The sequence below is a fragment of the Scyliorhinus canicula genome, chromosome 3 (genome assembly GCF_902713615.1).
Source record: "Scyliorhinus canicula chromosome 3, sScyCan1.1, whole genome shotgun sequence".
Lineage (NCBI taxonomy): Eukaryota > Metazoa > Chordata > Chondrichthyes > Carcharhiniformes > Scyliorhinidae > Scyliorhinus > Scyliorhinus canicula.
The window spans coordinates 196,253,275-196,278,852 of record NC_052148.1 but is presented as its reverse complement, the minus strand read 5'-3'; the positions used below and the strand labels follow the sequence as shown (position 1 = coordinate 196,278,852).

Here is a 25,578-nt window from a genome sequence, read left to right as displayed (position 1 = left end):
AGGGCGGAGAGCGGGGTTTGAGAGGATGGGGGATGTGTTCATAGAGGGGTGCTTTCAGAGTATGAGGGCGTTGGAGGAAAAGTTTGGATTGGCGAGAAGAAACAAATTCAGGTATCTGCAGGTACGGGACTTCCTTCATAAACAGGTGTCAACCTTCCCACTCCTACCGCTAAGGGGGATTCAGGACAGGGTAGTTTCCAGATGGTGGGTAGGAGAAGGGAGTGTCTCGGACATTTACAAGGAGCTTATGGGGACGGAGGAGACGCAGACCGAGGAGCTGAAGCACAAGTGGGAGGAGGAGCTGGGAGGAGAGATGGAGGATGGTTTACAGGCGGACGCGTTGAGTTGAGTCAGGCAACATGTGCCAGGCTCAGCCTGATACAATTTAAGGTTGTTCACCGGGCTCACATGACAGTGGCCCAGATGAGCAGATTCTTTGGGGTGGAGGACAGGTGTGCAAAATTGGCAGGAGGACCAGCAAACCATGGCCACATGTTTTAGACATGTCCAAAGCTTAGGGGATTTTGTCATGTCCATGATGTTAAAAACAAGGATGGCGCTGAGTCCAGAGGTGGCGATTTCCGGGGTGTCAGAAGACCCGGGAATCCAGGAGGAGAAAGAGGCAGACGTTCTGGCCTTTGTTTCCCTGGTAGCCCGGAGACTGATACTATTGGCTTGGAGGGACTCAAAGCCCCCGAAGTCGGAGACCTGGCTATCATAAAACATAGAACAGTACAGCACAGAACAGGCCCTTCGGCCCTCGATGTTGTGCCGAGCAATGATCACCCTACTCAAACCCACGTATCCACCCTATACCCGTAACCCAACAACCCCCCCCTTAACCTTACTTTTTAGGACACTACGGGCAATTTAGCATGGCCAATCCACCTAACCCGCACATCTTTGGACTGTGGGAGGAAACCGGAGCACCCGGAGGAAACCCACGCACACACGAGGAGGACGTGCAGGCTCCGCACAGACATGGCTAGCTTTCAAGTTCGCCTTGAAGGGGGTCACTGTTAGGGCTCACCCAGAGGCGGCAACCGTTCGTTGACTTCTTTGCGGGAAATTAATCATCAGCAGGGGATTGGGGGGGGGGGGGGGGGGGGGGGGGGGGTAGTTTAGATTAGAGGAGGGGGCCAAAGGGAGGGACCTGTACGAGAGGTAAATGGCTTTTGCACTATGTTTATGGTTTCATGAATATTGTTTATTTGGTTGTTGTTACTATACCAAAAATACCTCAATAAAATGTTTATTAAAAAAAATGAAAGCCGCTCTATATATGCAACTCATTCTCTCTCCTTATTAAAAGAGCACAAGACATAAGAGCAGAAGTAGGCCATTCGGCCCATAGAGTCTGCTCTGCCATTCAGTGAGGTCTGATATGGAAATCGTCAACTCCACTTTCCTGCCTTATCCCCATAACCCTTGATTCCCTTAGTGGTTAAAACTCTGTCTATCTCAGCCTTAAACATACTTAACTACCCAGCCTCCACAGCTCTCTGTGGTAAAGAATTCCACAGGTTCACTACCCATAAAGAAGAAATTCCTCCTCATCTCAGTCTCAAATCGGTGACTCGTTACTCTGAGATTATGCCCTTTGGTCCTTGTCTCTTCCACAAGAGGAAACATCCCCTCAGCATCTATCTTGTCAAGCCCCCCCCCCCCCCCACCCCCCGAGAATCTTATTTGTCTCAATAAGGTCAACTCTCATTCTTCTAAACTCCAGTGAGTAACGGCCCAATCTACACAACATATTGTCATGTGAGTGTACCTTTAAGAAATGGGTGTTTATAAATGGGTGTGTATATAAATATCTGTAGTGAGAGTACCTTTAAGAAATGGGTGGTTATTACTGCAGTGATGTCAGAGAGTGGTTGGAGCTGGGCTGTCTGTCAGCTTTTTACTTTTGTTTTAGGCTGTTTGCTGCAGGGTGTGTTTTAGTTTTGTTTTCAGAGCTGGATAGCTGCAGTCACAGCCAGAAGGTGTACGAGTCTCTATCTCTATAATTTAAAAACTGTAAATCGATCCTTTGGTGATTTAAAACCAATAACTTCTCTCAGTAGTGACTTCAACCTGACGTCCTTTTGTTAAAAGTTATTTTTTAAGTCTTATGAATGTTAAAAGGAAGCTTAAGGATTACTTAGTGTTGTATTCTTTGGGGTTGTATTTGAATTAATGGTTGCTAAGATGCTCATTGTATGTTTTAAAAAGGTTCATAGAATAAACATTGTTTTGTTTTAAAAAATACTTTTCCATTTCTGATGTACCACACCTCTCGAGTGGGCTGTGTGCTCCCCATACCACAATCTATTCAAAGTTGTGGGTCAGGTGAACACCATGATACACTTTGGGGTTCTCTAAACCCTGCCCATAACAAATTGGGGGCTGGAGGGAGATAAAAGTCTATCTATTGGATTGGCTTAGTGAACTTAAATACAGTGAGGGGTGAGCATATTGTGGTTGCTTTTCAGGTGTGGTATTCTAGTTTGAGTTGGGAGTGTGTTGTGCACAATGGCTCTTTCAGAGGCTGCAAGGTTTTTGGGGGTGGAGACGGTCACACATAGTACCTTACGGACAGAGACTAAAAGCAGACTGTTAGATTTGGCAAAAACATTGCAGTTAACATTACCTGACAAAACGCGAAAAGATGAGGTAATTCTGGTGGTTGCTAAGCATTTAAAGTTGCCTTAAATACAGTTTGACTCATTGGCAATGGCAAACATTCAGTTACAAATTAAACAACATTAAACATGAGAAAGAATTAAAGCAGCTTGAATAAGAAAGAAATAGAGAGAGAAAAAAATAGAAAGGGAGATACAGATCAGGGATAAAGATAAAGAGAGAGAGTTTTAACTTCAGAAAATGGCCGTGAAACATGACAGTCAGTTAAAATTGGCAGGTGTAAAGGGAAACGTACAGTTGGATGATAGTGATGAGGATAGTGAGAAAGAGCGGCATAGTCGAAGGCTTGGTGGGGATCTATTTAAATATGTCCAAGCATTGCCAAAGTCTGATGAGAAGCCTTTTTCATTTCATTTGAGAAGGTAGCTAAACAAATGCAATGGTCACAGGACATGTGGGTATTATTAATTCAAACAATGCTGATAGGTAGGGGTAGTGAAGTGTTTGCATCACTATCAGAGGAGGTATCTGAGTCGTAAGAGGAGGTGAAAAAATCCATCTTAGGTGCAGATGAACTAGTGCCTGAAGCCGACAGACAAAGGTTTAGAAATTTAAGGAAAGAACCTGGTCAAACATACATGGAATTTGAAAGGATCAAACAGAGTAATTTTGATAGGTGGATAAGGGCTTTGAAAATAGACCAAACATATGAAGCTCTGAGAAATTATACTTTTGGAGGAGTTTAAAAGTTCAATTCCTGATATTGTGAGAAATCATGTGGAAGAGCAGAGGGTTAAAACTGCAAGATTAGCAGCAGAAATAGCAGATGATTATGAATTAGTTCATAAATCAAAGTTTGGATTCCGACATCAGTTTCAGCCTGTGAGGGATAGAAACTGGGGACATGAGAAATACTCAAGTGGAAAAGGTAAAGGTGATCTGATGGGAGATAATAAGGAGAGTGTACCTCAGACTAAAAAGAAATCCAGGACGGTGGAAAAGAAATTAAAAATTTCAAATGTTTTCACTGTAATAAACTAGGCCTTGTAAAGTCACACAGTGTTGGTTGCTGAAGAAAAGCACTGGGAAGGCTGATGTGGTAAAACAGGATAAGACAGTGGGGTTGTTAAAGTGGTAAAGGTAAGACCAAACGAAGCGAAGGAAGAGCAAAAGATTGTACAGCCTGATCAAGAGGTGATTGATAAGAAGGTGCCAGATTTCTTTAAATATTTTAATTGTGTGGGTAAAGTTTACTCATGTGTATCAGGAGGAGCAGGTAAAGTAGTCACAATTTTAAGAGATAAGTTTACTCATGTGTATCAGGAGGAGCAGGTAAAGTAGTCACAATTTTAAGAGATAGGGGAGCTAGTTAATCTTAAACGGTAAGAGACGAGGAGTTCTGTAGTTTGGGAAGAACACTGTCAGAAAAGGTGGTGATATGTGGAATTCAGGGTGAGAGGAGTAGTGTTCAATTATATAAAGGTACGGTTGGAAAGTCCAGTGAAGAGTGGTGAAGTGGTAATAGGAGTAATAGAGAAACTATCTTGTCCAGGAATACAGGGCGCGATTCTCCCAGAGAGGGAGAAATCGTAAGGCTGGCGTCAAATCCGGGCGGGTTTGACGCCAGCCTCCCCCTCCCCGACCGGGAACCGATTCTGGTCCCCGGTCGGGGCTAGCATGCCGCCGCTGTAAACTCCGGCATCGCGGGCTTAACGAATTTCGTTAAGCCCGCTTGCCAGAGTTTGCGCCGGCTGACGCGTCACATGACGTCAGCCGCGCATGCGCGGATTGGAAGACTCCAACCCGCGCATGCGCGGATGACGTCATCGCGCATTTGCGCGAAACCCGCGCATGCGCGGGCCGGGATGCCCCTCAGCCGCCCCGCGAAGTGATACAGCGGGGCGGCGGAAGGACAAAGAGTGCGCGGGTATTGGACCCGCTGCCCGCGATCGGTGCCCACCGATTGCGGGCCCATGGCACCCTTGGCACGGCCGTGGTACTGCCGTGCCAATCGGTGCCATGGTTTTAAAAATCGGCACTTTACGGCCGTTTTTACGAACGGCCAGACCAGGTGTGTTTGCCGTTCGTAAAAACAGCCGTAAAGGGCTTGGAACTCGGCCCATCGGCCAGCTGAGAATCGCTGCTGGCCGTAAAAAAACGGCGGCAGCGATTCGTATCGGAAGTCGGGGGGGGGGGGGGGGGAGAATAGCGGGAGGGCGTCAGACTAGCGTGGCCGTAAAATTTTACGAACCCCGCTATTCTCCGCATCATCGTGAGTGCGGAGAATTGCGCCCACAGTTTATCTTGGGTAATTATATAGCTGGATCGCAGGTGGGAGTGATGCCTACCGTGGTTGATAAGCCTGTGGAAAATCATACAACTGAAATGTTGAAGGACGAATATCCTGGGACTTTTGGCATGAAAAATGCCCAAGCCACATTTCAATGGTTAACTAACAAAGTGGCCTATAGTTACTTATATTTTTGTCTCCCTCCATTTTTGAATAAAGATGTTACATTGGCAGTTTGCCAATCATCTGAGACTTTCCAGAATTTAAGGATTCTTGGAATATTACTGCCAGTGCATTCACTATCAATGTATAGTTACTCTCTTTAATACCCTGGGATGCAACCCATCAGGTTTTGGGTATCGGGCTTTAGTCCCATTAGTTTCTCTAGTACCTTTTCCCGAGCGATTGTTATTGTATTTATTTCCTCCCCTCCTTCTTCCCTTTATTTCTTTTTGGTATGTTATTCGTATCTTCCACTGTGAAGACTGATGCAAAGTATTTGTTAAACTCTTCTGTCATTTCCTGGTTCCCCATTATTATTTCCCAGTCTAATTCTCAAAGGGACCTACGCTCCCTTTGGCCTCTCTCTTCCTCTTTACATATTTAAAGAAACTCTTGCAAGCCATTTTTATATTACTTGCTGGTCTACCCTCATATTTATCTTCTCTTATTATTTTTTGGTAATCTTTTGTTGGTTTTTAAAACTTTCCCAATCCTCTGCCTTACCATTAAACTTTGCCACATTACGCGTTTTTTCTTTCGGTTTAATATTATTCTTCACTTCCTTGGTTAACCCTGATTGATTTATCCCCTTCCTAGAATCCTTCTTCCTCACTGGGGTATATTTTTGTTGTGAGTCATGAACTATTTCCAGAAACATCTGCCGTTGCGAATCAACCATCTTTCCTGTTAAACTCCTTTCCCCATGGATTCCCAAATAGGTTCATAAATTTACAAATGTAAAAGAAATGAAGACAGATCACTAATAACTACAATAAGAGGTTTCCTCAGCATTTACATGCTGGAGTTACATCAAAGGGTTCCAACACATCAGAGGGATGACCTTTAACTACAATTTGACATGCTGAAAGACATTTTTTAAAGCTGCAGAGGGAAGGCCTGCTACACTACCCCCATCCTGGGAAAGACCCCCAACCCGAGCCCCTCCAGCCCAGCCAGAGCCCTAATGACCCCCACCTCCCATGAAGAATTCCCCTCAGCAACCTGGAGATAAGTGTAGAAAAGGTACTCACCTCCTTGCCCCACTCGAAGTCCACAGCGCCAGATTGGCACTGCCAAGAGAGGGGGCCTGAGGGGGGAGGGGGGGGGAGGATTTGGGGATCTCATAACAGGGTGTCATTCACTGGTGAGGGAGGTGACTTGCCTGCAATTGGAGGGAGCTTCGGTGTTATTATAAGATCGGGGTTCCTCTCCAAGCCAGCGTAAAACAGCCCCTTTCCAAAAAAGGTTCTCTGTCCCATAAACACCATGATCAATAATCTTAATCGTTTACATCCAGTGGAACCCGACCAGTTTGGCTCATCTAAAAATCTATGGATTACTGGACAGATTCAGCAACATATACAAAGTGTAACTCTTTAGGGAAATGTCTTCGATAAACACAATCCTTCCATTGTTCTCCTGCCTAAAGCTGGTGCGTTTCCTTTCCAATGAGGACAGTAATAATAAAACTACCCCTCACTGAGTTACTCTCATAAAAACACATGTGACTGTGTGAGAGTTTCACATGGGAATATTTGTTGTGTTCAGAGAAAACAAATTGAGGATAATTCCCATGTTTGACCAAGGCAGTTATTTTGGTAGTTTTCACTACTTTGTACTGAGCTTAATTCTCACAGGAGTTCAACTGTCAGCAGCAGCATGAAGCTCTATTTCAATATAGTACCAGAATTTGCTGCAGCATGCCACTTTAGTGGGTCAGTTCCCCTAGTATCAGCCATGGTTCAGTTGGCAGCACTGACACCAGAGTTATAAAGTTCTGCGTTCAAGTCCCATTACAGGGCTTGATCACAAAGATAAAGGCTGATCTTCATACAATACTGAGGGAATGTTGCACTGTCAGAAGTGCTGTCGTTGAGATAAGGAGGTATTAAACCGAAGCTCCAATTGCCTGCTTGGATGAATATGGAAGATCCCATGACACAATTTCAAAGAAGAGCGGGGGAGGGGGGGGGGGGGGGGGGGGGGGGGGGGCTATTCCTGCTGTTCGAGTTGGACAGATATTTGATCTACAGGGAGTCAAAGGTGATGGGGTCAGGATGAACCAACTCAAGGGACCAAATGGGTCACTCCTACTTCTGTTTCTTATGTGAGTTGTCTTGGCCAATACTTGCCCATCCAAATTGCCATCACAAAATCAGATGATCTGCCTAATCTGTACAGTTGGTAGGAACTTGTTGCACTTGTTGCACACAAATTGGCTGGTGTGTTGTGCAAAGTGCTATAACTATGCAGGTCTTTTTTTTTCCATCCTTCAGCTCAAAAGAATTTTGCCAGAGTTGCCAGGTGTGTGGCGGCATGATGGCCCTGATTGCCTCAGTGTACAATGGCGTATCTTCTTGAGCAATGAGATTTCAGCATTGAAAAAGTGGAGAACTGATGGGGAAGAGAGAGGTTAAAGGGGTGACGTGAGTCCAATCAGGTGTGGAAAGAGAAGTAAAGGAAAGACAAGAAAGACTGGAGTCAAAGACAGAGAGAAGAGACAGAAAGGAAAATTATTACATTTAAAGTTTTAAAAATACCCAACAACAATTTGCTACATGGACGAATGAGTTACCACAGTTGAAATTGTTCCCTTGCTGGGCTGAAGATGTTGGATAGCAATATAGGAATAAGAAATGTCCTTGCTGATAGCCTATTTATATTATCAATTGGCAGCTCCAACTCTGTATCTTGCTGAAAAGAGGGACATGGGGCTGGATTCTTCCACCCCGCCCACCGCAAGAATGCCACGGGCAAGCCGCGGACAATGGAGAAGTCCATTTGGATTCTCTGGTCGCCAGGAGGACGCAGCCGGAGAATCCTGCCCTCGTTGTCAAAGCTTAGCATCCTGCACTTATCAGGACAAAGGCAAGTGCCAAATTCCAAATTTAAACTACAGGAGGACGCAGGAGATTTGTTGGCAGGTCGATGCCGACTGGAACACTTTTGTAGAACAAGCAAAGGCTAACTGTAGGTTCCCTAAGCTCCTGGGTCATTCAAAAAGTCTTGCACTTTCTTTGGCAAGTTCAATTGGTAATTCATGTGCAAGTGCAGTAACTTCACGGAATTCATGCGCAAGTTGAGAGCGAGATGCTATTTTTGTGAGGCCAATAGCAAAGAGGCACAAACTGTCCAGATACTAGCCGCTTTCTCTTCCTCACCACAAGTTGGTGGTCATTTTACACATTAACAATGGCTAGTGCCATTAAACACAACATTATTTTGGCACAAATTCTGAGTCTAAGGGCGAGATTTACCATTAGATAAAAGCAAATTACTGCAGATGCTGGAATCTGAAACTAAAAGAGAAAATGCTGGAAAATCTCAGGTCTGGCAGTATCTGTAAGGAGAGAAAAGAGCTAACATTTCAAGTCCAGGTGACCCTTTGTCAAATCCCGTTGACAATGCCGAGAACGGTAGATTCCACTGGCGAGCTGTCTCCACTGCCGAAAAACACGGGACTGGGTGGTCGGAAAACCCCGCTCTAAGTGTTACTTTGTATCTCAGAAGAGAAACTCCTAACTGTACCACTGCAATGTTGTAGTTTCTCACATTGAGGTCTCTCCAATGCTCATTATGGGTCACTTTCATGCTGAATTTATGCCAGCATAAATTCTACATGCAAAACTTACAAAGCAGAAAAATCTCAAGGATTTAGATCCAAGATTGAGTCTGATAGTGGAACAATTGTATGGCAGGCCCATTGTAACTGAACAAAGCATGTTGGAATTTAATGCACATCGCTGAAATATGACGCTGCTGAAATATGACGCATGTTGAAACTGTCCAAGTCATTACATTAATGCATTTACTGAAATGGCACTATTCATGGCCAAGGGAAATCCCAAAGTGCTTTTCAGCCAGTGAAGTACCTCCGAATTTTAGTCATTGTAGGAAATGTAGCAGCCAGTTTTCACAGTGCAGGTTTCCACAAATACCAGGCAAAATTCTCCCAATTCTCCCAACCAGCCTGAGGTGGGGCTGGTGATAGGCAGGTTCCAGTAAATCTGGCGAGAGCCAAGAGGTCAGCAACTCCCCAGTGTAAAGTCCCATTGCAAGTCTCTCAGTGGCGGTCGGTCATCCTGCTGGCAGGTGGCACGAATGCCATTTGCAATCATTTACATCTCGTGAATGCTCATTAAAACGGCTGCCCACCGGAATCCCATCAGGCCTTTCAGTCTTCATAGGTCATAGAATTTACAGTGCAGAAGGAGGCCATTCGGCCCATCGAGTCTGCACCGGCTCCTGGAAAGAGCACCCTACCCAAGGTCAACACCTCCACCCTATCCCCATAACCCAGTAACCCCACCCAACATTAAGGGCAATTTTGGACACTAAGGGCAATTTATCCTGGCCAATCTACCTAACCTGCACATCTTTGGACTGTGGGAGGAAACGGGAGCGCCCGGAGGAAACCCACGCACACACGGGGAGGATGTGCAGACTCCGCACAGACAGTGACCCAAGCCGGAATCGAACCTGGGACACTGGAGCTGTGAAGCGATTGTGCTATCCGCAATGCTACCTTGCATCACCTTAGCCTGGAGTCATGTCGGCGACAAACCTCATTGATAAAGACTGGCATGCACAATATAGTCTTCAATTCACCAGAGATTCGGGGGGAGTGCAACAACTTGCTGCCAAAGTGTTGTGCTACTCCTGATGTGCTGCTCGTCACTCTGCCAGGGAAGATAGGTTCCTGCCTCAATCCCCGAACTGGTCTTCATGGACAACATTGTGCTGCTCGGTCCATGAACCTTCTGTGCCACTTAGATCTGTACCCTGCGTCAAATTGGAGAGTACAGAGGTCTTCCTCCCCCTGTTGTCACACACCAGTGTCTATGTGGACAGCACTGCAGGACTCATGCAACAAATGGGTTGGAGTGTGAGGTATGGGGTAAGGGGCATGTGGGCTAACAAAGACAATGGTGTCATGTGAGAGTACCTTTAAGAAATGAGTATTTATAAATGGGTGTGTCTATAAATATCTGTAGTGAGTGTACCTTTAAGAAATGGGTGTTTACTCCTGCAGTGATGTCAGAGAGTGGGTGGAGCTGGGCTGTTTCTGAGGAGGCTGCAGGTTGTGTTTTCGTTTAGTTTTCAGTGTGGGAGCTGAAGCCAGGCCAAGCAGGTGTACTGCTGTTCTCTCTGCCATCAAAAGACTATCTCTTGATCATTTGGTGAATTCAAAATTATAAATGTTCTCAGTAGTGAATGTAAACCTAATGTGCTTCTGTTGAAAGGTGTTTTAAGTCTTATGGATGTTAAAAGGAAAGCTTAAAGGATTACTTAGTGTTGTATTCTTTGAGGGTTGTATTTGAATTAATGGTTGCTAAGATGTTCACTGTATGTTTTTAAAAGGTTCATAGAATAAACATTGTTTTGCTTTTAAAAAATACTTTTCCATTTTTGCTCTACCACACCTGTAGTGTGGGCCGTGTGCTCCCCCTACCACAATCTATTAAAAGTTGTGGGTCAGGTCAACTCCATGATACACTTTGGGGTTCTCTAAACCCTGGCCCATAACAATGGGAATAATGAGGGCGGTGCAAGGGGTGGGGGAAAGGGTGAGGGCTCTCAATGGCAGGCAGAGGGAAAGGGGTGAATGAAGAAGGCATTTCACAATATATATTAAAGAAGGGACTGAAGGCACTGTTGCTAAGTTTTCAGATGATACAAAGATCTGTAGAGGGACAGGTAGTAATAAGGAAGCAGGCGGGCTGCAGAAGGACTTGGACAGGCTAGGAGAGTGGATGCAGATGGAATACAATGTGGAAAAGTGTGAGGTGAGAAATGGAGACATAGACTATTTTTGAAATGGGGAAATGCTTAGGCAATCAGAAGCACAAAGGGACTTGGGAGTCCTTGTTCACGATTCTCTTAAGGTTAACGTGCAGGTTCAGTCGGCAGTTAGGAAGGCAAATGCAATGTTACCATTCATGCAGAGAGGGCTAGACTACCACACCAGGGATGTACGTCTGAGGCTGTATAAGGCTCTGGTCAAACCCCATTTGGAGTATTGTGAGCAGTTTTGGGGCCCGTATCTAAGGTAGGATGTGCTGGCCTTGGAAAGGGTCCAGAGGAGGTTCACAAGAATAATCCCTGGAATGAAGGGCTTGTCGTATGAGGAACGGTTGAGGACTCTGGGTCTGTACTTGTTGGAGTTTAGAAGGATGAGGGGGGATCTTATTGAAACTTACAGGATACTGCGAGGCCTGGTAGAGAGGACATGGAGAGGATATTTCCACTTGTAGGAAAAACTAGAACCAGAGGCCACCATCTAAGACTAAAGGGACGATCCTTTAAAACAGAGGGTGGTGAATCTGTCGAACTCTTTGCCGCAGAAGGCTGTGGAGGCCAAATCAGAGTGTCTTTAAGACAGAGATAGATATCTTCCCGCTCCTACCGCTAAGGGGGATTCAGGACAGGGTAGTTTTCAGAGCGTGGGTGGAAGAAGGGAGGGTCTCTGACATTTACAGGGAAATCATGGGGTCAGAGGAGATGCAGACCGAGGAGCTGAAGCACAAGTGGGAGGAGGAGCTGGGAAGAGATATAGAGGATGGTCTATGGGTGGACGCATTGAGTAGAGTCAACACGTCCGCAACATGTGCCAGGCTCAGCCTGATACAATTCAAGGTCATTCATTGGGCTCACATGACAGTGGCCCAGATGATCAGATTCTTTGGAGTGGAAGACAGGTGTGCAAAATATGCGGGAGGATCAGCGAACCATGTCCACATGTTCTGGACATGTCCAAAGCTTAGGGGATTTTGGCAGGGGTTGGCAGATGTCATATCCACAGTGTTAAAAACAAGGGTGGCACTGAGTGCAGAGGTGGCAATTTTCGGGGAGTACCCGGGAATCGAGGAGGAGAAAGAGGCAGATGTTCTACCCATTGCTTCCCTGGTAGCCCGGAGACGGATACTATTAGCTTGGAGGGACTCAAAGCCCCCAAAGTCGGAGACCTGGCTATCGGACATGGCTAGCTTTCTTTTGAGGCTGCTAGCCTTTTCCCTTTGGATTACTAACGTCCTGTCCAGTCTAGTGAAGACAGGTGTGCTGAAGAGAGCGACACGAGTGCGTCGGACTGGGGTTTAAATATGGCGCCGGGCCCTTCGAACCTGTCAGCTGAGTATTGATGAACAAATCAGCTGCCTGCCCGCTAGGAGAGATGGAGGACATCTCGCTTGTGTGTATGAGTTTCCCAGGCAGAATCTGGCACGGGATCACGGGATTCTGCTTGGCAGGTATAGGCACCGCCAGAGTTGCCCGCCACTGCACTTGGTCTCAAAATGGAAGAATTTGACGCAGCATATGATAAAAACGAAGTAATGTGTTTCAGGGATGTTGATTGAGGGATAAATATTGGCTTGTACATCTTCTTTGAAAGGGTACCACCCTTCATATCCAGAGGGGGCAGACTTGGTTCACCTTTCCATCAGAAAGATGGCACCTCCAACACTGCATTGAAGTGTCAGCCTTGATGATTTGTGCTCGTATCCTGGAGTGGAATTTAAACATCTGACTCAGAAGCAAGGGGTACTATCGAGTGAACCACAGCTGGCACTTCATTGCTCAACTATTGAAATAGTAAACTCGTGCCAGGAAGCAGATTCACACTTTATTCTAAAAGTGGAACGCTGGAGCCTGCTGAGATTGCACACACCGAGTATGTACAGCACACATTTTAACCAGTGACGTTAATCATTATTCCAAGAGTCACACCCAACCAGTCTGGTAAATTAAATGACAGCACTGTTCACAGCAACTAAGGTGTGTAAAGAACAGGGAGAAAAGAGCTGTCATAAAGACTATTTTAAATTAGTTTAGAATGGTGAACAGATATTAAATTAAACAAAAATCTATCTCCAAAACAACAAAAGTTCGTTAAACCATGCAATGGAACATTTTTTAAAAGCTTTTTTTTAAAACAAAAAGGCTTTCATATGTTTCTAGTTATTATTACTGCCCTCTATGGTTTAAGCTACACAAAGAGGTCAGCTCACGTTTCATTCCCTATGTTATCTGATCTCAGCCAGTGAGAAAATAAAGGCAGCACCTTAGGTGAGGAGAAATTAGGGTGGGGTTGGGGGATAAAATCAGCCAAGGTCTCTCTCAAAAGGACACACAAGTGTGAGTATCAGTCTTGGTTGTCAATCTGCGCCACAGATAGATAGTCAGCAAACATCGATCCCCATTTCCAGAGGGACGGTGACGAGAGAGGATGGTCTGGACACACTTCGACCCAAAGTGGGCAACAAGTCAGGGAGTTCCAGCTTCATTTACATGCAATTTGCCATTCATCCACTCGTGCTCTTACTTTCCACACAAACAAACCGAAAGTTAAATTTAAATATTACCTGCCTCGGCCTCATCCCAGCCACCATCAACCTCCTGGCAATGTCTGGGCTGACTGGGAAACCATCACTGTTCAGGCCTCTGACTAGCATTGCCGTTACTGAGTGCCGATCTGGATACTTAAAGACAAGTCTACTGCCTCCCTGTGGGTGTCCCACCCATTTGATCAAACAAGCAAGTAAACATTGGGGTACAGCAGAAGTAGCATGATCAAAGGGGAGCAAATAACAGCCTTCATTTTAACTGCACACGCCCCACATACGGAAAAGGCCTCTGAGGGCTACAGGTACCTCTGTAGTATTGCCTGACAAGAGTCAAAACCTTCAGGAGTGGGAGCGGGGGCGGGAATGATGGCAACTCACTAAAACAAAAGTACCCAATTATTTTTTTCCAATTAAGGGGCGAATCCACCTAACCTGTAAATCTTTGGGTTCTGGGAGTGAGACAGTGAGACCAATGCAGAGACGGGGGGAATCGAATCTGGGTTTTCAGTGCTGGGAGGCAGCAGTGCTAACCACTGCATCACTGTGCCGCCCGGGGAAGAAAATGCGGATTTATAACTTAACTCAATTAAAAAGCAAAAATAATTAAAATACAACTTTTCAAAGAAATGCAAATGTAGCCAATTGCAAGAATCAGCGAGTAAACTGAGCTCTAGGTTTTTGCCAGAACTGCTGCTGTAATGCTTAAGATCAGTGAACAAATTTCAGAAATCCATTTGGTAAGATCTAGAATGAACAAAGCTTCAGCAGAGGCTGGAATTTTAGATTAGCCTGAGAACTTATCCTGCGCCCTAGAAAACTGTGCACCAACAATACAAAGCCAGAGCATTTTCCCAGTGAGGGGTAGTTCTGAAGAATTTCCCAAACTGGCCCAAAATGCAAGCCACAATTAAAATGGACTTTGCCACATCACCCCAAGATACACCACTTTTGGAGTGGTTGAGGTGGAATAGGTTCAAAATGGCAGACATGTGCGAGGTCAGGAAATGTAGCAGTATAATGTTGCCATTGTATTTTGTTCCAAACACAGCTGAACACAAAGAACTTCCACCGACCCCTGACTTTCCACTTTCCATATCAGATACATGTGCAACAACACTACAACATAAACTGATCAAACCAATTAAGTGATTAACGGTTAAAATTCTGATTCCCCCCTCCTCCTCCTCCTCTCCCCCCTTCCCCCCCGCCTTCTGTCCAGGAGTAAAACATTTTTTTAAATGCAATGTTACAGACAATTTGGCATGCATGGTAGCCATTAAATAATGGTTAAAGCCCACGGGGAGAATACTATTTGCAAAACAGCAGCTACCTTAAATTCAGATGGAATACCAATATAAAACCCGAACTGGAATCATCCAGCTGCAGATCAACTCAGAATAACAATGATGTGGAGATGCCGGCGTTGGACTGGGGTGAGCATAGTAAGAAGTCTGACAACACCAGGTTAACGTCCAACATGTTTGTATCAAACACTAGCTTTCGGAGCACTGCTCCGAATTCACCTGAGGAAGGAGCAGTGCTCCGAAAGCTAGTGTTTGAAACAAACATGTTGGACTTTAACCCAGAATAACAATAATGGAGCAATTATAATAAGAAACTGAAGATAAATTGCAGTCCAGATTTTAAATCGCCAAGCTTCAAAACAGATCGGACAAAGAAAACAAATCAAATGACAAAACTGATCTCATGTTCAGAATCAGCCAGAAACAAAATGAAGGCCATCATGCACCTGGAGGACAACAGCTGAGCGAGAATGGTTTAGTGGGAACTGTACAAAGCAGACTGGAACAGATGACAGCAACAAGCAATGACCTTTGGCTCTTGGGAGAATTAGGAAAGAGAGTGGAAGAATGCATACATAAAGAACATACTGTACACGCTGCAGTGTAGTCCAATCAAATTTCCTGTTAATATGAATTTTGTTTTTGACAAATTGATCTCAGCAGGATTCAGTATATATAAATTAAGCAAACAGGCATGATAGTTGCCAGGCTACATAGCTGAAGCATGCAAACACATATTTCCTTCTACCGCCCTCCCCCCACTCCCCAAACACATTTCTGCTTACCATCATTTTTCTTTGTTCCTCGAGGTTGTGTAAAAATGCTGCAAACTCCTGAAGTGACTCATCTGGAATGGAATTCCAAAACATGTTAAGAAGTAAATTACCATAATGGTTTTGCAGTGGTATAAGTAAGTGGTGTTCCTATTGCCAGGAGGAGTCAGCATCCCATAGTCAACTGGGAGAACTATGAGTGTATGTCAGCTGTTCTGGGGGCTTTTATACCCCAGCCATTTATAGTGATTGGATCATTTATTATCTTCTCGCACCCACAATGCAAAGTCGTCAACTTTAAAAGCAAATCAGGACAGTGTGGGTATTAACATGGATAAAGAACCTCAATGACACAAGATCCTAATGGACAAGGAAGGTAAAATTCATCATCCAGCTCTTTCTGAAATAATTACAGAACATTTGCTTTCATTACACTCGCTGAAATGCCTTCCAGGCGTTGATCACTCTCTACATGAAAAGATTACAGATATCAATCCGAAAATTATATTTTGCTCGTTTAAACCTTAATCCCCAAGAGACTGTACAATTTGTTCATGGCTTCCTCACACTTGTGCTCTACTGGTTTGGTTACTTATTGTTGATTGATACTCCACAATGGTTAACACGTTGGACATGGAGCCCACCAAGTCCTCAAAATGTTTTCTGTACATAACTATTACAAAACCGTCCGGAGACTGTGTGCCACCATTACTCCTTTCTACGTGCAATACTTTGCACTTGTTTGACAGTTTTGTTTTGTTGCCCCTTTTTGAAAACGGGCACCATATTAACCAGTTTCTATATTATTGGCACCTCCCTATTGCCCATTGACTTTTCAGCAATGGTCCTCAATTTCCATAAATATTATAATGGATTTGGTTCAGTGGAGGAAATTGAACTGAGCACTTTTATTTGTTAATCAAAAAGCTAATAATTGTAGCCTACTTCTCGATAAGTGAAGTAATTTAACATGCAAAAAAACGTAATTATTACTGTAGGAAAAAATCTTCAAAACTGAGCAGGTTTCAGAAGCATATCTAAACTCAAGACTTAATACACTAAAATTTAATTTAGGAGTTGCCTCAATTTATGCAGTTTGCCTTGTAGTTACAACTTGAGTGGTCAGTCATAATCAACTTGCTTTGGAATTCTTGGATCAGATCTCAATAACCAGGTGACCAGAACTACGCGGTTACAACATGGTATTATTGTTCATATGGTAACAGGGCCAAATAAGAAAGCATTCCAGACAACTAGATTGTTAAAAGACAGATTGGATTTGCCAATCCTGCTGAATGTTTTGCATATTTATCAGAAGTTGATGACGATCGCCTGATCGCTACTGCTGACCACATGGGTGAAAATGTGGAAATAGTGTTTGCAGTTTGCACAGGACCCGTCATGTGGCAACATCAGGTTCTGCTGCCGGGAGAACTCTGGAAATTGTAGTCACATTGGAGGCATGTCTGGCACAAGTGGGGTTGCTGATTTTAGACTAAGTCCAAAATGGGACAAGGGTCGAGATGGATTGACAAGTATGATTGGCCAAAAATAAAGGACTGGTTTAACCAAGTAGTAAGTTCAAACTACAAGTGCATGTTGAACAAATAGAATTAAAAACATGCAATACCCAGGACCGCACTCAAGACTAGGAATATTCATTCAATATTCATTTTGCTTTAGGAAGCTTCATTTGATATAACATTCAGTCAATATGGCACTTTTATATCTCAATAGCTACAAATATAAGCATACAAAAGTAAATACGAGATAAAACTGACAAACTATCATTTATTATGGTAAAAAGACTGCTGTAAAATCTAGCAAATAGAAAATAAAACATCACTATAAGAAGGATGTGGAAGCATTGGAAAGGGTGCAAAGGAGATTTACCAGGATGCTGCCTGGTTTGGAGGATAGGTCTTATGAGGAAAGGTTGAGGTAGCTAGGGCTTTTCCCTTTGGAGCAGAGGAGGATGAGAGGCGACTTAATAGAGGTTTTCTAAGGTGATGAGGGGGATAGATAGAATGGACATTCAGAGACTATTTCCTCGGGTGGATGTGGCTGTTACAAGGGGACATAACTATAAGGTTCAGGGTGGGAGATATAGGAGGAATGTCCAAGGTAGGTTCTTTATTCAGAGAGTGGTTAGGGTATGGAATGGACTGCCTGCTGTGATAGTGGAGTCGGACACTTCAGGAGCTTTCAAGCAGTTATTGGATAGGCACACCAGAATGACAGGAGTGGGATAGCTTGATCTTGGTTTCGGACAAGGCTCAGCACAACATTGAGGGCCGAAGGGCCTGTACTGTTCTATGTTCTATAGAAATCAGTCAGGGGTAGGCTATTCGGGGACTGCACGGTGGCGCAGTATTTAGCACTGTTGCCTCATGGCGCTTAGGGCCCGGGTTCAATCCTGGCCCCGGGTCACTGTCCATGTGGAGTTTGCATATTCTCCCTGTGTCTGCGTGGCTCTCACCCCCACAATCCACAAATATGTGCAGGGTAGGCGAATTGGCCACACTAAATTGCCCCTTAATTGGGAAAAAAAGAATTGAACTCCAAATGTTTTTTAAAAAGGAATAGGCCATTCTGACCTTCGAGCCTTCTCTGCCATTCAATATGGTCCCAGCTGATCCTCTATTTTGTTTTTAAGTGTTTTTACTAAGGTTTTGCGTTTATGACAGGCAAATCTAATAAACATAATTCAATTGTATAGTTCCGTCAATCTTACCAGACACAATAAATAAATTACACCTTTTTGCTATACATATCAGAGATGTGGTAAAAATTTACACTTGTGTTAAAAGAAAAGACAATTGGTCTATTTACACTGTTTTGAAGAAGATTTCACCTTCTCCTCGCTGTAGTATGGGTGTCTCCCCCCCCCCCTTCTCCTCGCTGTAGTATGGGTGTCCCCCCCCCCCCTTCTCCTCGCTGTAGTATGGGTGTCCCCCCCCCCCCCCTTCTCCTCGCTGTAGTATGGGTGTTTCCCTCCCCCCCACCCCCAGCAAAATCCCCTCTCTGACTATTTCTCTTCCCCCACCGCCTTCTCTCTAGTTGCTGGTCACAAACAGGCCTTCAAAGAGGCTGGTGAATTGCTTCCACGTGTGGTGGAACTCTTCCTCTGATCCCCCGATGGCAAGTTTTAATTTTTCTAGTTTTAGGAACTCTGCTAGGTTGGATATCCAGTCTGAGGCCCTGGAGGGGCTGCTGACCTCCATCTCAGCATGTCTCCGCCGGGCAATCAGGGAGGCAAATGCCAGGGCATCAGCCCGTCTCCCCACAAGGAGCTCTGGATACTCCTAAAGACCGCCATGAATGGGCATGGCTTCATCTTCATCCCCACCATCCTGTGCATGACCTCGAAGAAGGTGGTCCAGAATCTGCTCGGCTTGGGGCAGGACCAGAACATGAGAGCGTGGTTGGCCAGACCTCCCTTTACTGCTCATTTATCCTCCAACTCTGTAAAGAAGTGGCTCATGTGTGTCCTGGTCAGGTGCGCCCTGTGCACCACCTTTAGTTGAGTTAGGCTTAGCCTTGCACATGAAGTGGCGTTTACCCTATGCAGAGCTTTGATCCAGAGTCCTCCCCCATCTCCATGCCCAGTTCCTCATCCCAGCTTTCTCATCTTTCGTCCAGTGGGGCCCTTGTCTCATCTAACAGTCGTCCATATATGCCGGTACATTTACTGTCCTCCAGTTCATCCTGAGCCAATAGTTTATCCAGTAAGATGTGTCCAGGTATTGGGGGAACGTAGTAGCCTCCTAGCACAGGGAGTCCCGTAGCTGTAGGTAGTGGAGTTTGTTCCCTTTCGGGAGTTGAAGTTTCTCTGCTGGTTCCCCCACGGTTGCCATTTTACCGGCCACATACAGGTCCCTTTGTCCTTTTTCCATGCTTTTAAGAAACATCTATCTTTGCTGGGACTAATCTATGGTTTTTGCAGATGGGGGCCACAATAGACATGTCACTGAGATTGCAGTGGTGTCTGAACTGGTCCCAGGTCCTTAAGTGTGGCTACTACCACCAGGCTTCTTGAGTATTTGGCTGTTGGTAATGTGCACACAGAGGAATTTGAAGCTGTCAATTATCTCCACTCTGGCACCATTGATGCAGTCAGGGATTTGTACGATACTTTGCTTCCTGAAGCCTGCTCTTTACTTTTACTGACATTGAGGGAGCAATTGTTGTTGTTACACTACTCCACTAGGTTCTCTATCTCCCTCCTACAATCTGAGATTTGACCCACAGTCGTGTCATCAGCAAACTTGTAGATGGAGTTGGAGCCATATTTTGCCACACAGTCGTGTGTACAGGGAGTATAGTAGGGAGCTAAGTACACAGCCTTACAGGGCCCCAGTATTGAGGACTATCGTGGAGGAGGTGTTGTTGTTTATCCTTACTGACTGTGGGTCAGGACCATGGTTCAGGAAGTCAGGAATCGGAGGAGCCAAATCCTAGGTTTTGGAGCTTTGATATGAGCTTGGCTGGGATTATGGTGTTGAAGGCGGAGCTGTAATCAATGAATAGGGGTCTGACGTAGGAGTCCTTGTTGCCAAGACGCTCCAGGGCTGAGTGTAGGGCCAGGGAGATGGAGTCTGCTGTGGACCGGTTGAGGCGGTATGTGAATTGCAGTGGATCAAGGCATTCTGGGAGTATGGAGTTGATGTGTCTCATGACCAACCCCTCGAAGCACTTCATAACGATAGATGTCAAGGCCACTGCACGGTAGTCGTTGAGGCACGTTGCCTGGTTCTTCTTTGGCACTGGTATGAAGGTGATCTTCTTGAAGCAGGTGGGAATCACGGAATTGAGTAGGAAGAGGTTGAAGATGTACGTGAGCACATCTGCCAATTGGTCCACGCAGGATCGGAGTGCACGACCAGGGACCCATCAGGACCCATCACTTTCCGAGGGTTCACTTTCAAGAAGGCCAATCTGACTTCGGAGGTTGTGATGGAAGGTATGGGTGTCCGAGGCTACTGGGGTTTCCTGTTCTCCACGCCCCACACCTCCACCCCCCTCCCCCAACCCCTCTGCCACAGGCTCTCCCTATACCACAGCCCCCTCCTCTCTCTCTTCCCATGCACTAGCCTGCTCGCTATTATAGTCACACCCTCCTGGAAAAATTGTTTCTACTATTTTCTACCCGTCTGATTCCCTTGTCCAGCCCTCATTAGAACATACGAACTAGGAGCAGGAGTAGGCCACCTAGTCCCTCGAGCCTGCTCCGCCATTCAATGAGATCATGGCTGATCTTTTGTGGACTCAGCTCCACTTTCCACCCGAACACCATAACCCTTAATCCCTTTATTCTTCAAAAAATTATCTATCTTTACCTTAAAAATATTTAATGAAGGAGCCTCAACTGCTTCACTGGGCAAGGAATTCCATAGATTCACAACCCTTTGGGTGAAGAAGTTCCTCCTAAACTCAGTCCTAAATCTACTTCCCCTTATTTTGAGGCTATGTCCCCTAGTTCTGCTTTCACCCGCCAGTGGAAACAACCTGCCCGCATCTATCCTATCTATTCCCTTCATAATTTTAAATGTTTCTATAAGATCTTCCCCTCATCCTTCTAAATTCCAACAAGTACAGTCCCAGTCTACTCAACCTCTCCTCATAATCCAACCCCTTCAACTCTGGGATTAACCTAGTGAATCTCCTCTGCACACCCTCCAGCGCCAGTACGTCCTTTCTCAAGTAAGGAGACCAAAACTGAACACAATACTCCAGGTGTGGCCTCACTAACACCTTATACAATTGCAACATAACCTCCCTAGTCTTAAACTCCACCCCTCTAGCAATGAAGGACAAAATTCCATTTGCAGCACGGTAGCAGTGTGGATAGCACAATCGCTTCACAGCTCCAGGGTCCCAGGTTCGATTCCAGCTTGGGTCACTGTCTGTGCGGAGTCTGCATATCCTCCCCGTGTGTGCGTGGGTTTCCTCCGGGTGCTCCGGTTTCCTCCCACAGCCCGAGGATGTGCAGGTTAGGTGGATTGGCCATGATAAATTGCCCTTAGTGTCCAAAATTGCCCTTAATGTTGGGTGGGGTTACTGGGTTATGGGGATAGGGTGGAGGTGTTGACCTTGGGTAGGGTGCTCTTTCCAGGAGCTGGTGCAGACTCGATGGGCCGAATGGCCTCCTTCTGCACTGTAAATTCTATGTCTATGTCTAATCACCTGTTGCACCTGTAAACCAGCTTTCTGTGACTCATGCACTAGCACACCCAGGTCTCTGCACAGCGGCATGCTTTAATATTTTATCGTTTAAATAATAATCCCGTTTGCTGTTATTCCTACCAAAATGGATAACCTCACATTTGTCAACATTGTATTCCATCTGCCAGACCCTAGCCCATTCACTTAACCTATCCAAATCCCTCTGCAGACTTCCAGTATCCTCTGCATTTTTCGCTTTACCACTCATCTTAGTGTCATCTGCAAACTTGGACACATTGCCCTTGGTCCCCAACTCCAAATCATCTATGTAAATTGTGAACAATTGTGGGCCCAACACGGATCCCTGAGGGACACCACTAGCTACTGATTGCCAACCAGAGAAACACCCATTAATCCCCACTCTTTGCTTTCTATTAATTAACCAATTCTTCTATCCATGCTACTACTTTACCCTTAATGCCATGCATCTTTATCTTATGCAGCAACCTTTTGTGTGGCACCTTGTCAAAGGCTTTCTGGAAATCCCGATATACCACATCCATTGGCTCACTGTTATCTACTGCACTGGTAATGTCCTCAAAAAATTCCACTAAATTAGTTAGGCACGACCTGCCCTTTATGAACCCATGCTGAGTCTGCCCAATGGGACAATTTCTATCCAGATGCCTCGCTATTTCTTCCTCGATGATAGATTCCAGTATCTTCCCTACTACCGAAGTTAAGCTCACTGGCCTATAATTTCCTGCTCTGCCTACCTCCTTTTTTAAACAGTGGTGTCACGTTTGCTAATTTCCAATCCACCGGGACCACCCTAGAGTCTAGTGAATTTTGGTAAATCATCATTAGTGCATCTGCAATTTCCCTAGCCATCTCTTTTAGCACTCTGGGATGCATTCCATCAGGGCCAGGAGACTTGTCTACCTTTAGCCCCATTAGCTTGCCCATCACTACCTTCTTAGTGATAACAATCCTCTCAAGGTCCTCACCTGTCATAGCCTCATTTCTATCAGTCGCTGGCATGTTATTTGTATCTTCCACTGTGAAGACCGGCCCAAAAAACCTGTTCAGTTCCTCAGCCATTTCCTCATCTCCCATTATTAAAACTCCCTTCTCATCCTCTAAAGGACCAATATTTACCTTAGCCACTCTTTTTTGTTTTATATATTTGTAAAAACTTTTACTGTCTGTTTTTATATTCTGAGCAAGTTTACTCTCATACTCTATCTTACTCTTCTTTATAGCTTTTTTAGTAGCTTTCTGTTGCCCCCTAAAGATTTCCCAGTCCACCAATCTTTGCCACTTTATATGCTTTTTCCTTCAATTTGATACTCTCCCTTATTTCCTTAGATATCCACGGTCGATTTTCCCTCTTTCTACTGTCCTTCCTTTTTGTTGGTATAAACCTTTGCTGAGCACTGTGAAAAATCACTTGGACGGTTCTCCACTGTTCCTCAACTGTTCCACCATAAAGTCTTTGCTCCCAGTCTACCTTAGCTAGTTCTTCTCTCATCCCATTGTAATCTCCTTTGTTTAAACACAAAACACTAGTATTTGATTTTACTTCTCACCCTCCATCTGTATTTTAAATTCCACCATATTGTGATCGCTCCTTCCGAGAGGATCCCTAACTATGAGATCATGAATCAATCCTGTCTCATTACACAGGACAAGATCTAGGACCGCTTGTTCCCTCGTTCCCTCGTAGGTTCCATTACATACTGTTCCAGGAAACTATCGTGGATACATTCTATAAACTCCTCCTCAAGGCTGCCTTGACCGACCTGGTTAAACCAATTGACATGTAGATTAAAATCCCCCATGATAACTGCTGTACCATTTCTACATGCATCAGTTATTTCTTTGTTATTGCCTGCCCCACCGTAACATTACTATTTGGTGGCCGACAGACTACTCCTATCAGTGACTTTTTCGCCTTACTATTCCTGATTTCCACCCAAATGGATTTAACCTTATCTTCAATAGCACCGATGTCATCCCTTATTATTGCCCGGATGTCATCCTTAAATAACAGAGCAACACCACCTCCCTTACCATCCACTCTGTCCTTCCGAATAGTTTGATACCCTCGGATATTTAACTCCCAGTCGTGACCATCCTTTAACCATGTTTCAGTAATGGCCACTAAATCATAGTCATTCACGATGATTTGCGCCATCAACTCATTTACTTTATTCCGAATACTACGAGCATTCAGGTAAAGTACACTTATGTTGGTTTTTTTACCTCTGTTTTGAATCTTAACATCTCCAGTTTTATTCCTTTTAGTATTACTGGGCCTATTCACTGAGCTCCCCTTAGTCACTGTACCTTGTACTGTCACCCTTTTTGATTTTTGACTATGTCTTCTCTGCCTTGCACTTTTCCCCTTACTTCCTTTTGCTTCTGTCCCTGTTTTACTACCTTCCAACTTCCTGCACGGGTCCCATCCCCCTGCCACATTAGTTTAAACCCTCCCCAACAGCTCTAGCTGTTGCCCTCATGTTCCCCAGTGTAGTTACTCCCTTCTCTTGGTTTGTGTGGGTCCACATTCTCATTGGTCTCCTTCACTGCTGCTTCCCAAGTCCGTTCTTTTGAACGAATGCGTTCACTGCCTCCGGCATATTGAAATAATGTCCTTTGTTGTTAAATGTAACCCATAGTCTTGCCAAATACAACATTCCGAATCACACTTTACTTTTAAACAGTGCGGTTTTGGCCCCATTAAATTCTGCCTGGCGCTTGGCCAGGTCTACTGCAACGTCCTGATATGTGAACTGTGTCCCCTTCCCACTTGCACGACTGTGTGCTCCTTGCCCAGTTCAGAACCTGTTCCTTATCTCGGAACTTGTGAAGTTTAGCAATTATTGCCCGTAATGGTTCTCCCAGCTTAGGCTTTTGCCGGGGAAATCTGTGGGCCTGGTCCATTTCGAGGGGTTTGATGCAGCCCTCCTCCCTAACCAGTTTCCCAAGCATCTTCAAGACAAATTCTGTTAGGTGCTTACTCTCTGTTCCTCCAGCAGTCCAACAATCAGCAGGTTCTGCCTGTATACTTAGATCGCCCACCTTCCCTTTTTTGCCTTCTGGGTCGACCCCAGCCATGCCACCTCAGCTTTGAGTGAAGCAATCCACTCATCCTGGTTGGTGGCTACCTTCTCTAGGTCCCGCACTGTAGCTGCTTGGGCCTCCAGTCTCCATTTCGCTCTGTCCATTAGTCCCTATATGGGGGGCCAGCGCAGTCTCTATTGCCGACTTCATTGGCAACATGAGGTCCATTTTCACCACCTCTCTGTGTTTTCATAGTTCAGCGGGGATGAACTCCATCAGTTTCTCGGTGGACAATTGGGCCAGAGTTGGCGATCCTGTTTGGTCCATCATGCTCATTTGAGTCACCAGCTGGGTTCCTCCGGTTCTGGGGTCGAGGTTTTCCTTTCTCTGCTTTTGGTATCCTTTCCGTTTGGCTGCTGGATCGCCGGCATCCATCGGTTTACTGGTAGGTGGGGGTTAAGTTGGGGGGAATGTTTTGGTACTTTTGGTGCCCATTTGATGGTCTAATTGGAGGTTTCTCAGAGAGAGAGCCACCTTTCTTGTAACCGCCACCATAAGTCCTGATCTATTTCACCACTATATTCCCACACACACCTCATACACTTTGACACCTTTAGTGTAGAAATGTATTGATTTCCTTCTTTAGTGTAGAAATGTATCTATTTCCTTCTTAAATATCTTCAGTGACTTGGCCTCCACAAGCTTTTGTGCAGGAGAATTCCATAGGTTTGCCACCCTCAGTGATGAATCCGTCTCCAGCTCAGTCCTAAATGGCCTACCCTACTCTGACC

The 25,578-nt window shown here is 45.1% G+C and overlaps 1 protein-coding gene across 2 annotated transcripts in view; it reads right to left on the bottom strand.

Annotated features, from left to right (window-relative positions):
* arhgap10 (Rho GTPase activating protein 10) overlaps positions 1 to 25,578 on the bottom strand; it is a 263,126-nt gene that overhangs the window by 151,344 nt on the left and 86,204 nt on the right. For both annotated transcript variants that reach the window (XM_038791966.1, XM_038791965.1), the window contains exon 3: positions 15,569 to 15,630. In XM_038791966.1, coding sequence (XP_038647894.1) covers positions 15,569 to 15,630 — 62 coding nt within the window. The remainder of the gene's footprint in view (positions 1 to 15,568; positions 15,631 to 25,578) is intronic.